At 47.3% G+C, this 16,868-nt stretch overlaps 1 protein-coding gene across 2 annotated transcripts in view; it reads left to right on the forward strand.

Moving 5' to 3' along the window:
• LOC138453537 (ubiquitin-conjugating enzyme E2 J1-like) overlaps window positions 1-16,868 on the forward strand; it is a 277,659-nt gene that overhangs the window by 85,742 nt on the left and 175,049 nt on the right. For both annotated transcript variants that reach the window (XM_069606503.1, XM_069606504.1), the window contains one exon: window positions 10,049-10,154. In XM_069606503.1, the coding sequence (XP_069462604.1) occupies window positions 10,049-10,154 (106 nt within the window). The remainder of the gene's footprint in view (window positions 1-10,048; window positions 10,155-16,868) is intronic.

Consider the following 16,868-nt stretch of genomic DNA (forward strand, 5'->3'; position numbering starts at 1 on the left):
GCAGGGATTGCCGGGAGTGAGATACTGAAATACTTCCCGGCGACGCCATCTTGCCGGAGAACTAGACCGCGGCTGCACGTAAAGAAAGCAACATGCTGGAACTACGGTCTGCGCCGGAGCCTCCAATGCGGAAGTATCCGCCAATGGGCCCGGCTGCGCATGACAGTAGGCCCCCTCACAAAGCGAACCCCCCCGGGCTCACCCGGAAAGCAGCGATGGAACCCAGTCAACAACCGGGGGGCATGAATGTGGGAGACAGGTTCCCAAGAGTCCTCCGACTCTGGGTAACCCTTCCACGAGACCAAGTATTCCAATCGTCCCCTGTAGAATCTGGAGTCACGAATAGCTGAAATTTCGTATTCCTTCGTACTACCAGAACCCTGGACCTGCAAGCGGGGAAGAGCTCTTAGGTGAGGGTCCGGAAAAAAGGTTTAAGAAGAGAGGAATGAAAAACAGGATGAATGCGACTGAGCGCGGGAGGCAATTTCAATCTGAAAGCGACAGGGTTGATCTTAGATAGGACAGAAAAAGGTCCCAAAAGCGAGGAGAAAGTTTGGAAAGGTGAACCATCGAGGCAGAAATTTAGTAGAGAGCCACACCTTGTCTCCCTCTTTCCAATCGGGACAGTTCCGCCGACCTTTATCCGCCTGTTCCTTGTTCCGGCTTCTGCTTCTTTCGAGACTGAGTTTTGCAGTCTTATGCGCTTCCGCAAGGGACTGAAGCACTGCTTCCGCAGTGGGAGAGTTCGTAGGAGTTGAAACCACGGGAAAAATGGTTCGAGGATGCACTCCATAAGTGCAAAAGAAACGGGTAAGACCTATCGCGGAATGTGTAGAATTGTTATACGTAAACTCCGCGGTTGGTAACAGCGACACCCAGTTGTCTTGATGTCGGTTGGTGTAGCATCTCAGATATTGCTCCAAGGTGGCATTCAGTCGTTCTGTCTGACCGTTCGACTGAGGGTGGAAACCAGATGATAGAGCTCTCTCCATGCCAACTCTAGTACACAAAGCCTTCCAGAAGTTTGAGATGTACTGACTACCTCGATCGGAAATGATCTTGTCCGGCAAGCCATGTAGTCGAAAAACGTCTCGTGTGAAGGTTTCCGCCATCTGAGTGGCAGTTGGTAAGCCAGGTAGTGGGGAAAAATGTGCCAATTTTGTGAAAGTATCTATCGTTATCATAATGCAAGTGCAGGATTCGGACTTGGGTAGATCCGCAATGAAATCGGTAGAGATGAGACCCCAAGGGCGTGTAGGCATCTCGGGTTGAGTCAGCAAACCTAAGGGCTTGCCCGATGGATACTTAGCTCTGGCACATATTGGACAGGCCTTGATGTAATCCTTCACTTCTCCTTTCATTTCAGGCCAGAAGAACCTTCTCGAAATTAGTTCAGTAGTGTTCTGCACTCCTCTATGACCCGAGGTAAGTGGATCATGGCCCAAATGAATGATCTTCTTACGCCAAGGGCCTTCTGGAATGTACAGTCGATTCTCGTAAAACACTAAACCCTCCTTCTCGATATATTTTCCTCCTCGTAGCTTAGAAAGATTAATCTTTTCGGAAGCCAACGCGGTCTTAACATCTTGAAAGAAAACATTGACAAGTCCCAGAATAGTGTTTCTTCTGAACATAGTCTCTCGAGAATGAGGGGTATAGTCTCCAAGAACATCCTTCCTAGATAAGGCATCTGCGACTTTATTCGAGGAACCTGGTAGATAGGTAATATGAAAGTCGTATTGGGCGAAAAAATAAGCCCATCGTGCTTGCCTTGAATTCACACACTCCATGTTCTGTAATGCCTTGGGATTCTTATGATCTGTCCTAATGAGAAAAGAATGACGTGCACCCATCAGTAAATGTCGCCATTCTTCACAGGCCAGCTTCATGGCGAGTAGTTCTTTCTCCAAAACCGAATAGTTCAGTTGGCTGGGAGACAAAGTCTTTGAGAGATAAGCTACTGGATGTTCTATACCATCGTAGGTTTGAAGAAGAACTGCCCCTATAGCCAAGGCAGAGGCATCGGTCTCTACGATGAACTGTCGGTTTTGATCCGGATGTCGAAGAATCGGAGCGGAACAGAACAGTCTTTTTAAGTCCCTAAAACCCTGTTCCGCTTCGGGTGACCATAGGAACGGCCCTGATTCTTTCCTTAAGAGTCGCGTAATGGGAAGCACTATCTCTGAGAAGTTTGGGATGAACCTCCTGTAGAAATTTGCGAGACCCAGAAATCTTTGTACTTCCTTAACACTGTCCGGGGAGGACCAATCGACTACAGCAGTGACCTTGTCGGAATCCATGGAAATTCCTTCTTCCGAGAGAACATATCCAAGGTAGTGAACAGAGGGGGCTGCAAAAACGCACTTCTCGGGTTTGACCAGAAGTTTGTAACGTTGTAGACGCTCCAGCACTTGAGTAACGTGAAAGATATGGGATTCCAAGTCGGAGGAGTATATCAAAATATCGTCCAAGTAGATGATGACAGTAACCAGTAACAGATCGGAGAATAAACGATCCATAAATCGTTGAAAAATGGCCGGGGCATTCACTAATCCGAACGGCATTACCTTGTATTCGTATAATCCGAACGGGGTACGGAAGGCCGTCTTCCATTCATCTCCCTCGGCAATGCGAAGCAAATGATACGCGTTCCGAAGGTCCAGTTTAGTAAAGATACAGGCCCCCTGTACCGCCTCTATGATCTCAGATATGAGTGGCATGGGATAGCGGTCTCTGATTGTAACTTTAATTAGTCCTCTGTAATCAATACAAGGACGCAAATCGGTGGAGTCCCTCTTTCTGATGAAAAACAATGAAGCTCCTGCCGGAGACTTAGAATGTTGAATAAGGCCGTTTTGCAAGTTGGTATCCAAGTATTTCCTTAAAGCTTGCCTCTCGGTTTGGGTTAAAGAAAACATCCTGCCAAAAGGAACTAAAGCATTACTTTCCAACTCTGAGCAATCTTCAGGCCTGTGTGGGGGTAGTTCCGCAGGTATCGTCTCCTTGAAGACCTCCTGATAGGGTAAACAATAATGTGGTAATGCGTGAACCCCCACATGATCACTTGTTAACACCTTCGAAGTCTGGGACTCCCCCTGGAATGGTGTTGAGAGGCAATGTTGTCTGCAGTACATAGATGAAAAACTCAACTGGTTGCTAGTCCAGTTTACCTGAGGGTTGTGTTTGCGAAGCCAGGTAACTCCTAAAATTATAGGAAAGTGCGCGGCTCTAATGATGTCGAATTTGAGCACTTCTCTATGTTGGAAGATGGTAACTCCTAGTTCTTCCGTGGTATGGGTTATCAAACCCGATGAGAGTGGAGATCCGTCTACACCCTCTACCTTTTGATCCTCTTTGCGGGCTACTCTATGAAGGCCCACCTTCTCTGCCCAAAGAGTGTCAACAAAGTTTCCGGCCGCCCCACAATCCAGGAGGGCTAGGGCATCTATAGATCCTCCCCGGGATTCAATTTGTACCGGAATAACCATCAACCTGGAATCCTCCAAAGTGTTGGGAGCTGAAATGGAGAGAGAAACATAGGGACTGAACGGGTTGCAATTTGATCCCCGGAACCAAGTCCCTACTGGCGCCGAGGAAGTTCGTTTCCCTGTGACTTAGTTGGAACCACCGGACAATCTTTGAGCTGGTGCTGTTCAGAACCACAATAGGCACACAGTCCCTTTTCCTTTCTCCTTCTTCGCTCAGCGAATGTAAGCGGACCCCTGGTAGTTCCGATCTGCATTGGCTCTTCGAGGGAGTGGGAGGAGGTGTGAGAAGAGGACGTAGAAGCATTGGATGTATGAGGGCTTGTTGATACGCCATGTTTGCGGCGTTCTGCTCGGCGTTCTTGAAGTCGATATTCAATCTGCAATGTGGAAGATAGCAGATCAGTGAAAGGCGAGAGGACCGGGCAAGCTCGTCCTTAATCTCTTCTCTTAGGCCCCTTCTGAAGATGGTGTACTGGGCTTGTTCCGGCCAACCTGCTCCTACCGCCAAAGTCTTGAATCGAGATATATATGTTAGAACATCTGAGGACCCTTGCCGCACATCCAACAAATCCTCACATGCAGTAAAGGTTAGTTCCGGTCTCTCAAATGTCTGTTGCAACAAGGCTTGAAAGCCGGCGAAGTCATGTAATATGGGGTTAGCACTGATCACCAATGGCGTAGCCCAAGAAAGGGCATTACCCGTCATATTTGAGATCAAAAAGCCTACCTTGGATTGATCGGTGGCAAAGGAACGAGGCCGAAAAGTAAAGTACACTACACAAGCCTCCATGAATTCTTTTAACTTCTTTGGTGAACCTTCGAATTTCCCTGAAGGAAGCGACATCATCGGTAGTTCCGCAGGCGAAACCTCCCGAGTAGTGGCAAGTTGGCGTAGAACCACGTTTTCCGCCTTAACCGTCTGTAATTCTTCTGACAGGCCATGAACCGCCGTCCAGAGTTCCTGGATCTGTTCTTCGGCTGACATTGTTTTCTCCGGGCGTTGCAATCTGTCCAATTTCGTCTCCCTCTCCTCCCCACTCTCCTCACCTGATTGGTAATCCTCCAATTCTTCCGTCTTGAGATGCCGACGTGAGCAGAAATCTCTCTTTGTGGTTGAAGATACTTGCCTACCACGAGAGGAAGCCACAGTGAATGCTTGAAACAAGCAGTCCTGGGACTCCTTTCCCGTAGTGGGCGACAAGGGAAAAAGCCTGGATGGCAGAAAAAACCCTTGCAAAGTATGAAGCCACACCGGAGTCTTCCAAGGATAATGATGAAACGTAGTCTGTAGTAGTAGAAGAGTAGGTCTCCGGCTAATACGGATTTGAGGAGGAGGATGACAAACGATGATGGCAGAAACAAGGCAGAAAAACGCCTTGCTAGAAGGAGTAGTGAGAGAGACTGTAGCCGGCGGCAAGATAAAGCCGCAAAAGCTGAAGAAGGTAAAGCAAAAGGGGAGGGGAGAGAGAGAGAGAGAGAGAGAGAGAGAGAGAGAGAGGAAAAAAAAAAAAAAAAAAGAGAGAGAAGCCTCGCTCGAAAACTAGGAGAGGCAAAGGTAAAGGCACGGACCAAGCCGTGTAAGGGAAATACTAGCGTTCTCACCCAAAGCAGGAAAACAAAAACACTATGGGGGTTGCAACGCAGGGATTGCCGGGAGTGAGATACTGAAATACTTCCCGGCGACGCCATCTTGCCGGAGAACTAGACCGCAGCTGCACGTAAAGAAAGCAACGTGCTGGAACTACGGTCTGCGCCGGAGCCTCCAATGCGGAAGTATCCGCCAATGGGCCCGGCTGCGCATGACACTGGCGCCCATGGCGCCAGGACTGCACCCAAACAGCCCCTAACTGGGGCTCTTGGGCATGCTCCAAGTGGCATGATGCCTGCTTCCGGGGCTGCTGGGCCTGGTCTGGTCTTCCGGGGGCAGGCATCATGACAAGACCATCCTACCCATTTCCCAGACAGCCCAGAAGCTAAAATCCTATATGGCTGCTGTTAAGGAAATCGTAAAACATCAGCTAGGTAGGGTCCAAGAACATCAAAATACCCTGCATGATAGACAGGCAGTAGCCCAATCTTTCTCTGTTGGGGAATCTATCTTCGTGCTCCTTCCCACCTTTAGAGAACAAAATGATCTCTAAATGGTATGGTCCCTATAAAATTCTCGAGAGAAAAGGCCCCTTGAATAATGTAGTGGCACAACCAGATAGATGCCAGAAAACCCAAATATATCATTTAAACTTGTTCATGTATTGGTAAGTCAGCCCAGTAGAAGAAACTGCTGTGGCCATAGCCACCCTCCGTACCGACCAAGACCTAGAACCCCAATTGGTCCCTAACCCTCTACCACTCTCCCAACAAAAAGACCTTCATGATTTATTTAATTGGTTCCCAGAGGTCTTTTCTGAACAGCCAGGTAGAGTGCAAAGTTGTTTTCATTGTATGCTTACCGAGCAAATGATAAGTTTGAAACCTTACCAGATCCCGCAGGCAAGGGGGAAAATTATTGAAATGGAGCTCCACATAATGCTCAAGGCCAACATCATAGGGTCCTCTGAGAGTCTGTGGTCTTGCACCATTGCTTTACTCTCCAAACCGGACAAGACTTGGAGATTCTGTATAGATTTCAGGAAACTGAACTCCATTTCTACTTTCAATAATTACCCCATGCCACGAATCGATGCGCTCATTGAGAAGTTAGTCATCTAAATAAATATATATCCACTCTTGATTTCACCAAAGGATACTGGCAGGTACCCCTAAACCCCACCAACAGGGAAAAGACCGCCTTTTCCACAGCACCAGGGAAGCCGTGGTGGTTCCATGTAATAATGTCGCCACAAAAATCTCGCCATGCAAAAATATCGCCGAAAAATGGCTGTTTCTTGTGGCAACATTATTGCATGGAACATGCGGGGGACACCCCCGCAATCCCTAAACTTAAATTTAAAAAAAAAAAAAATGTTTTGCCCCTGTCCCCATATATATATATGTTCACCCATATAATATCGCCACGACCTTTTACCGGCGATATTATTTACGGCGACCATATATTTGGGGATAATATTACCTGATACCGCCGTGGTGTGCCTGGGGCCTGTTAACAGATGCCGAGACCAGACCGCAGTAGCGAGATCAGATCCCTGCAATAGAGGTGCACCAGCTGCCAAGCAGGGCCGAACAAGGGAATCCAACTCTCCCGAACAGGTAACGCCGCTGAGAGGGGTGAACAGCTGGATCAAAGGCTGGCAAAGCCTAAAAGGTTATGGGAGCCAGAAACACCCGAACGGGCAGACTCTTACCAAGGCCCCACTAAAGTAAGCCGAGCAGATGGCCAGCAGGCTTTGTAGAGCCCTGAAAAGAGAAACTTTGTTATCCAATTAAAAGCCTAAAAGGTTACGGGAGCCAGGAAAACCATCAAGTAGAAAATGCCCAACCGAGGCTTTGGGGAGCCCTGGAAAGATACAGCATATAAAGCAAGATTAGGAACAGAGAGGACCAACAGGGTTCACGTGCCCAAACCAAAGAAAGGAACATTTTCCAAAACCAAGTCGGACATGGTGGCAAAAAATTGAAGGACTTTTAAAGCCATCTCTTGGACCCATGGATAGAGTCTGTTTGCTCTGATCCATATTTTTGTTCTGTTTTTCTAAGTGGTCGGGCCAAATATTACATAGGGTTTGGACTAAGGACTATTTCTTGGGACATTTTTAACAAGCACCATTAGTTTGTTTTTTTAGGCAGGGAATTTCCCTCATAGCTGTTGGCTAAATAGCCGTTTCTTATTTAAATGATCACCATTGAACATGTCACATCTTGGTCCTACTTTTTCTTCTTGTTCGCCACAGTAGTGATGCATGCCCAATTTATCACGCTTCAAAGCACTACAATAGGTATTACTCAGTTCTGAGGTAGTCTGAAAGCAACATGTTAGTGCTGTAAAAAACAAAAAAGGTCAGCATGAGGAATGGTTGAGTCAAGCCTAATGGGACCCATGCCTGTCGTTGCTACTTGTATACTGTGATGATTCACAAGGCGTTGTCACTTCTCCCCAATGGGAGCTCTTTTCTATGAGGCTAGCGAGGTACAGCCGCTACCCAATAGTTCCCCTAGGGGTGGTTTAATGCAGGAGGACCTCATGGGACGCCCCTCCCTCCCCCACAACCCCCCCCCCCCTCAGGATAAGGATGATCACCTGGGGTACAGTCTGTTAAATCTCGTTACACTCGAACATTTGCTAGCCCTCCCTAGTGTCCAGAACCAGTACATTGAGAACAAACCTATGTATTGTAACATAAGAGAGGAAGCCAAAAGTACTAGGACGAGGAAGAGCACACAAGACATAACGATAATTGACTGTGCTAACACTGGTACGAGTAGGCATGAGGATTAAGTCGTTAACAGAGAGGAAGGGCTTTTGCAGTCCGCATGGGAGGAGCAGGATACAATGTATAAAAAAGAAAAAAGGACTATTGGATGTGTCGAGCCCGGCCGCAGAGCTGAACCCAGTTGTCGGTGGATCTTCAACACAGGAGATTCAAATCCTGCTGGTGGACCAGCGGAGGAAGACTCGGAGAATGCCAGCGAGCAGCTCTGGGAGTTTTGTTGGGTCTGGCGGTGCAGTCCCAAGCACACGACCAAGAGAGGGAAGCAAGCTGGGCTATGTTCGGAGACACCGCGATGCAGATCCTGATGAGGAGAGAAGCCTGAAAAGCTGACTGAGGCGATCCCGGTCCCACAAAGCCCCAGTGACGTACTGAAGTCCCCAAGAAGGTAAGGGGAGGTACAGGAGACCCAAAGGGGACGCAAGAGCGAGCGGGAAAGAAGCTCCAATCACTTTCACTCGTCCCAGTGAGAGTGAACCACCAACTATTGGGGCTAGCCATTGTCAGTTGTGCCTCCAGTATAATCTTCTTTGTGTCGGTGGCAGACAGAAACCCACTGACCACCAGGGAAGGATCAGGGACCCTACCACAAACACAAGAAGGGTTGGGGACCCGAACGAGAGTACCAGAAAGATCGGAGATTCCAACAGTGAGTGGGAATCGAAGGAAATCTTCCTGGGCACCGTTGTAATGAGGAAACCACCGGCCACCAGAGAGGGGTTTGGGGACTCCAACAGTGAGAAAGAGAACTTCATAGGAATTCTCCCTCATCGCAGTGGCAACGAAAAACCCACTGGCCATCGGAGAAGGGCCGGGGACCCCATTAAGATTTGGAACTTTGCTAGCAACAGACTAGAGTGCAAGAAGGTATTGCACGCTGAAAGCAGTGAGAAAGAACTGTGCCAAACAATACTAGGAGAAGGGAGTCATTCTCCTAGTACCGAACTAGGTGTGGTGATAAACACTAGAAGAAGGGAGTCCTCCTCCCCCCCCCCCCCACCACCACCCCCCCTGGTCTTGTGAACTGAAGCAAGCAACACCAGGAAAAGGGAGTCATTCTCCTGGTTCAGACTCAGGAGTTGGGTTAGAATCGAAGGGAGTCATTCCCACTGGCCTTGTCATAAACTGTAATAGCAGAAGATGGGGAGGCATTCTCTTGGTCCCGGTCTGAGAGTTGTGTTGGAGACACCAGGGGAAGGGAGCCATTCCCCCCCTGGTTTTATTGGAAACTGTATTGATCTAAACTAGGTGAATGCAGCCGTTCTCATTCATGCGAAATTGCATAAAGACTGGGTGAAACCTGTGAGCCAGGGGAAGGGAGTCATTCCCCCTGGCCTTTCTGTTGTGAGAGAACATTCTTTTGAACACTGTTCAAGAGGCAGGAGAAGGGAACCATTCTCCTGAAGAAGGAACTTTCTGTTAAGTTATCCTTTAGTTGTAGTGCGAGGGTTAGAGTAGGTTTTTGACACAGCATGGTGGAACTTTAGTTTGACTGACATTCTGACAGACCCTTTAGTATTACTTTCGAGGCAGGGCAACCCCTCTTAAAGATGGGGACAGTTAGGTTTTCAATAAGATAAAAATAAGTCTATAACCAAAATCATGCCACCTTTGTGTCTGCTTCCTTCTTCAACACCTTTACAATACACATCTCTGAAGTGAGCGCTCAAGAGCTTATACGGTCTGGCCGAAATGGGATGCTAAGTAACCTCCAGAGGGTGCATTCGATGGATAAAATCCTTGGTTGAGTTGTTACCAGGGGTCTTCAGGTTCCAGGACTTGATGGCATCCACATGACACATTTCAGTACACTACATTTAAATGGGAGTTGCTTGCATAGCCTGTGGTCATCCTGAAATCCATCTGTGTTTAGAGTTCGGGAGTACTGAATTTGAGGACCTTGGGGTAGATTCTCACGGAATGGCATCTGTATATGCCAGCTTGCTGCAACTTGCTGTATTTTTGGAATGTTGCTAATGTACATTTATGTATGTTTTCATTGTCTCCAATTGCTTATAAGCAGACAGGAAGTGGCATATTGAAATATGAATTAAATAACTTTCAGACAGTGTATTTACTCTTGAACTCCTCACCATCTTCAGGAACTATTAAGATGATTATATGAATACACATTTGTCAATTAATGGTAACTTTATTTAATCCTTTTATTTTTAGTAAGAACTGCTTTACTAGCAATTATTGGATTCATGCCAACCAAAGGAGAGGGAGCCATAGGGTCACTGGACTACACTCCTGAAGAGAGGAAAGCACTCGCTAAAAAGTAATTTGTTTCTTTTTTTACATTAATGCACTTTTAGCTTAAATGTTTGTCTTGGTTGAGATGCTGGATATGACATGCATACATTTTTGTAAGGCGACAGTATTGTGGGTTGCAGTTTCATTCCTATTGTGCATTAAGCCAATCACTGTTAGCTGTTCTTGAGACAGTCCTCTTGCTGCACCTCAATGTCAACAGTGATGGTAGGGTATGCTATACAATAGACTTATAATGTGCAAACACACACCTTGTAAAGGCATCACTCTGCATATATGCCCCCAGAAGAAATATTGGGCGACAGGAAAATCTTCACACCTCGTCTAAACTTCAGATGATTGCTAAACAGTCATAGGGACAAAGGGAGTCCATTCCATAGTTTGATTGCATAGACAGTGAACGATTGGGTGCCCCATCTTTCATTTTGTAAATCTGGGCATTGCCAAAAGCCAACCACCAAGGCTTGTAGCCTTTGAGACACGGTCTGGGCACTCTCCCAGCTGCTACGGCCATAGAGGGGGCTAAAAAAGGCTCTGAAACCCGTGCACCATCCAGGTCTGCAGACAGCTGAACTCGTATCGAAGAAGAGCAGAACAGAATTCAGTTTTTTGACCACCAGGGTCCACCCAACGGTGCTCCGACATGGAAGATCAGTTTGGTATCGTCAGCATAAATATAAACCTTAGTTCTGAAAGACCTAATTAGGTCAGCTAGCGGTTTCATGTAACGGTTAAATTCAAGGGGGCTTCGGGCTGCCCCTGGGGAACACCACATGGGAACAGGTTTAGCCAATGATTCAATAGGGGGAAGAACTAACAACCTAACCCTGTTGCTAAGAAAAGAGGTCAGCCAAGCCAGAGCTTTATCTCTGTTGCCAGCTGTAGAAAGCCAAGGGGGAAGTTGAAGGAGTTTCTCAAATCGTGCCAAAAGGCTGCTGCCCAAACCACACATATGGTCTGCCTTGGTGCCTTCCCAAATGTTTCTGGTCTAGTTGGGGAATTCTTTTTTTACTTATCTGTGATTACATTTTCCTTTCTAGGAAATACTTTTATTGAAGTCCTAAGAACGTCTTTCAAACTGTTTTTACTAACCTGTTAATTTTGTGCTTTTGTTTTTTTTGATGTTTACTTACCTTTCTGGGTATAATTCTCTATCTTGCCTTTTCCTATTTAAAGATTTTCTTTTAAAATAGTGAGGACATTGTCTCATTTGGCACCTGTGAAAGTGTGTACATAACCTGTTAATCACCCCACTATAACTCCTGAGTTGGGCCTGTGCTGCACTACCACTCAAGTCTGAGTTAGAGCAATGATTTGGCAGGCGAAGAAGGATGGTCTGGAGGGTTGCCCAGAGCAATGCCGGAGAATAAAATGAATGCCAAACCTTCCAGCCATCACCTCTTTTGTTGTTTTCATATGCTCCAAGTCAACAGGGAGCTAAATAATACACGTGTGATCATCTACTGGTATAAATTGGGCCCGTGTGAATCTGCCTTAATTATCTTTTTTTTATTTTATTGTTTTTATTGGCATTTTGTTTTAAACAAGAACATTGGGACTCAACTGTGTCCCTCAACTCCCCCCCCCCCCTCCCTACCCCCTGCCCCCCCTCACCGGTCTTAATGTCTTTGCACTGTCTCTGCAAACCTTGGATGGTTTTGTTTAGGCTGTGAACATATCAAGTATGCAGATGTTATGGGGGCACCATTGCTGTATATAGTCGCCTTGCAGAAATTCAATGGCTTCTCCCCAGTCCGTGGCGAACCTCTGTCTGTCCCCTTGAAGATCGTACGTGATCTTTTCCATAGCTACATGTGTCCAAATCCTTCGGAGCCATTCTTGGGTGGTTGGGGGGGCCTTTTGTTTCCATTTTTGCGCAATGGCTAGCCACGCTGCTATGAGGAATCCCATGAAGTTCCGTTTTTGCGTCTTTGTATAGGACTCATCTCGGGGGGGCCCACATGCCGCACATCCAAATTTCCTCTCCCAGATTGGCCGCGCCCTCAAAGATTACCTGCATTTGTGCTTTCACTTCCTCCCAAAATTGTTGTATTTCAATGCAGTCCCACCAGATATGTCTCCAATTGCCCAATGTGTCACATCCCCTCCAGCATTTGCCTTGTGTTGTTGGGAACATTTTGTGGATTTCTCTCTGGCGTATAATGCCATTGAACCATTATTTTCGTCCAGGCTTCCCTCGTTTGTACTGCCCGTGTTTCATATACTGCCAGGTAATGTTTTCTTCTTGGGCGTTGATAAATTTGTATAGAGTGGATACAAATTTTGTTTCCCCCGTATGGGTCAGGATATATGTCATGATCTCTGCTTCCAAAAGGTCAGGGTTTTCCCAACTCCCTTCGAAGCAGATCCATAACCCAGGTTCCGAGTGCCAACCAGTCCCAATTGGGACCTTTTGGACCCAGTCCTGGCGCCAGTGGCACCAGGCTCATAAATATGCCCAGTCCCAGCGCTGGAAGCGCCGGGCTCATAATGCTTGGGTGGACTTACCTGCAGCAGACCATGCTGCTTACTTGCCTGCCAGTTGAGCCTCTGATCCTCTTCTGTTTGGAACTACTTTTCCTGTTGGGTGGGGCAGGAGCCACTCCCTAGATTCAGAACACTGGAACTCTTCTGGAAAGCAGGAACTCTTTTCTTACCTAGGCGTGGCTGTGGAAGGAGACCCCTAAGCACTACAGGAGGCTATTTAAACCACACCCGATGGATGAATCTTGCTTTGCGTTATTCTGCATCCTCTGCAGCAGAACGCTCATCGTGTCTTCTGCATCTGATCCTGGGCCTAAGGAAAAAGGCTTACCATCCTGAATCCAGTCTTCAGCAACACCTATAAAGACAAGAAAGAACAGGTTAGCATTACGGTCTTCAGTGACAGCTCTTCACTTACCTGGTCCATCGGTTGTCACCAACGCCTTGCGCTGCATTCCGGCATCTGAAAGACAAAGGCTTACCTACTCTTCGTGCGCTCCGGAGGTCTTCACACTGCATTCCGGCATCTGAAAGACAAAAGCTTACCAACTCTTCGCACACTCCGGAGGCCTTCTGCGCTGCATCCCGCATCTGAAAGACAAAACAAGTTGCGTTTAAAGACATTGGGGAACTTTAATACTCACGTGCCATTACTCCTTTCCACATCTAACCCAGTGGGTATTCCGGCACCCTGCAGCCGCTCCGAACTTGTACCTGCAAAATAAAAAGACAGTTAGAGCGCATCGTGAAGCAGGCAACAAGCGCTTACTTACGTGCTTCCAGGCGCTTCTATTCATCACACGGGCTCCATCTTCAACTCACTTCAGCCCGTCATCCGCCATCGCCGGAACCCTGCAAAACAAGAAACATCATTACTAAAGACTTTAAAGACATTAGAATTACTCGAAACTTACCGTTTGTGCAGTAAACGACGGACAGCAGTCCTCTGAAGTCAAGAGGCCTGCTCCCCTTATCCAGTGAAGGAACTGGTTACAGCACCCTGCCCCGAGGCAGATGGAGAGCACGGCGTTCACTTACCTAAGGTGAGAGCGTTAACCTTTGGGGTTCTACAGGAGAAGAGAAAGGGAAGAAGAGAGAGACATTCAATAACCCAGTTCCTTAATGCCATATTTTCTATCTGCAGACATCTTACCCTTCAAGTCAGACATACAGTGCACAGAGGTCCAGCCCAAAGAGCCAGCCGTGTGTTACACATCACCTTTGCAGATACGGTATACGCCCAGTCAAGACCGGCGCCTCTACGGGAATCAGGTGAGCGTTATATTGTAAGTCTCGAATGGGGTGAGGTCTCTTGACCAGGCCTTTGTAATTCTTGGTGATGTGAGCCAGTGGTGGAGTTGCTCATATTGATATCTGTCCCTTTCCGTAAGGCCCAGCAATTCCCGGGTGTTTTGGAAAGATCTGATTTGTTGATCCTCAATCATATCCCCCACTTTCGTGCAGTGTGCTTCGCGCCATTTCCTAAAGGAGCCTCTCTCCTGGCCGGGGGGGAAGTCTGGGTTGTCGAAGAGTGGCATGAAGGGGGCTGGGTCGATCGTCAGAGAGCCCTTTCTTGTAGCGCTGTTCCAAATTTCCATGGCGGAGCTCATGACTTTGCTGAGGTTTATGTTGTGGTGTCTGTGTTCAGGTTTCATCCATAGGAGGTGGCGTAGATTCGCTCTTGCCACTGCTCTGTCCTGTGCCGCCCACCACTTTTCTGAGTCATCCGTGATCCATTCGTGTAGGACCCACAGTTGTGCAGCCTCGTAGTATTTCTTCATGTGGGGAAGCGCCATTCCTCCATCCGACTTATGTGCGGTGAGTGTTTGATGTGACACTCTCAAGTTTTGTTTTGCCATACGTATTTCGAAATGGTTTTGGAGAGGGTTCTAAAGAATGCCGGTGGGACCCGGATGGGGAGAGCCTGGAAGTAGTATAGTAATCTTAGTAATATTGTCATCTTGATGACTGTGATTCTGCCCCACCATGAAATTGTCAAGGGGTTCCACCTGAGTAAATCGCTTTTGACGTCTTCTAAAAGTTTGGGGTAATTTCCTTTGTAGAGGTCCTGTATCTGCGGTGTCAATGTCACTCTGAGATATTTGACACCTGTTATGCTTTTTGTAGTTGGAGATCTGTCGTTGTCTTGTATATTTCTTTCTTGTCGCCTACCAGAGCCATCACCGATGATTTCTGTTTATTTATCTTCAAACCCGAGATCACGCCATAGTTGTCTATTTGCTGGATAAGGAGGGGAAGCGTTTTGCTTGGGTCTGCTAAAGTTAGCAGCATGTCGTCTGCATATGCCGCCGTCTTGTGAGTGTGACCTCCCATTTCTATGCCCCTGATGTCTGGGTTCGCTCTAATCTGCGTTAGGAGGGGTTCTAGGAAGATGGCATAGAGAAGGGGTGAAAGGGGGCACCCCTGTTTCGTTCCCCTGCTGATTCTGACTGGATCCGAGAGTTCTCTGTTAACTGCGATTCTGGCCGTCGGGGAATTATAGTTGGCCCGTATCATGTTGATAAAGTCCATTCCCATGCCCATTTTCTGCAATGTAGCAAACAATAGTGACCATTCCACCCGGTCTAATGCTTTTTCGGCATCCAGCGCTATTATTGCAGAGGGGATTTCCATGATTCCTGTCTTCTCTATGAGGTGAATAATTCTTCTAATGTTGTCATGGGTTTTCCTTTTTGGGATGAAGCCTGATTGTTCCTGGTGGATTAATTTGGGGAGTAAAGGAGCTAGTCTGTTGGCCAGGACTTTTGTATAGAGTTTGGCATCGATATTGATTAGAGCGATTGGGCGATATGTGCCCGGAGCATCAGGGTCTTTCCCCTTCGTATGGAAGACAAATATTTTTGCTTCATTTGCTTCATTCATTGATGGTACGATGTTACCCGAAGTCTTGAAGGTGTTGAAAAGTGTAGTTAGATGGGGTGTTAATATGTCCACGTACGTTTTATAAAATGCAGCCGTAAAGCCGTCTGGCCCTGGGGCTTTATTCCTAGGGAGGTCTCTGATTGCCTTCCCCACCTCTTCCTCGTTATTGGTTGGTCGAGGGCCGTTTTCTCTGACGGTGATACTGTCGGTAGGGTAATCCCTGTTAGAAACGCCATTTGAGCCTCTCTACTCGGCCGCTGCGACGTGTATAGGTTCTGGTAGAACACTCGGAACTCTTCTTTTATGTCCTTCGTTTGCGTCTTCTTTTCTCCCTGCCCGTTTATCAGGGTTTTCACTGCTTGATCCTGGCGCCTGCCTTTTAGTTGTCTCGCTAGCAGCTTGTCCACTTTATTTGATTTCATCGCGTACCAGTGTTTTGCATGGAGTAGTTGTGTCTCGGCTCTTTTGGTTCTCATCAGGTCTCACTGGCTCTGAGTGTGTCGGTATGCTCTCTTCAGTTCTCTGGAGGAGTTTTTGGTAATTTCCTGCCTTATTTCTTCCAGCTTCTCCCCCAGCTCGTCCTCCCATTTGTGGATGAGCTTATTCTTCCGTGCTTTTAGAGCTATTAGTTGACCCCTTATCACGACTTTGAATGCTTCCCACTTTGTGCCCTGGGTGACATCCGGGGTATCGTTGTGCTCAAAGTATTCATCTGTTTTTTCCCTGATGGTTTCTCTTAACACTGGATCTTGTAATATTTCACCTGGGAGAGTCCATCGCCACAGCCCTGAGTGGTTTTGCATTTTTGGGGAGGGTGATATTATGCCTTTTTCAATGTCCCGGATTTCCCTGAGTAGTGCACCTGATGCTCATATGTAGTCTATTCTAGAGCTTGTATCATGAACGTGTGAGTGATAGGTGTCTCCGTCAGTTGGTCCTCTGAGTCTTCTCCACAGGTCATCTAGAGCCAGATTCTGCATCGCCTGTTTGAGAGCTGGTGACGGGGCCCCCTGTTGGGATGATTTTGGTTTTGAGCGATCTTCTGGTAGGTTCCACGCTATGTTGAAGTCTCCTGTTAGGATCACCTCCCCTTCCGCGAAGCTTTCGAGTTTGTTGAGTGTTGCTTCGATGAAGGCCTTCTGGCCAGTATTAGGGGCGTATAGGGTTGCGATGGTCAGTTTACGGTTGTCTATCTGGATCTTAGCAAAGACATAGCAGCCGTTTTTGTCTGCCAGTGTTTCCTTGATTTGGACCGGCAGGTGGTTGGCGAAAGCAATGAGAGCGCCTTTTTTCTTTTCCTCATCGTTAGATTGAATAAGCTGTTTATATCCTCTTATGCGGAGTAGATTTTTCC

The sequence above is a fragment of the Ambystoma mexicanum genome, chromosome 4p (genome assembly GCF_040938575.1).
Source record: "Ambystoma mexicanum isolate Mex_15411 chromosome 4p, UKY_AmexF1_1, whole genome shotgun sequence".
NCBI classification, from domain to species: Eukaryota; Metazoa; Chordata; class Amphibia; order Caudata; family Ambystomatidae; genus Ambystoma; species Ambystoma mexicanum.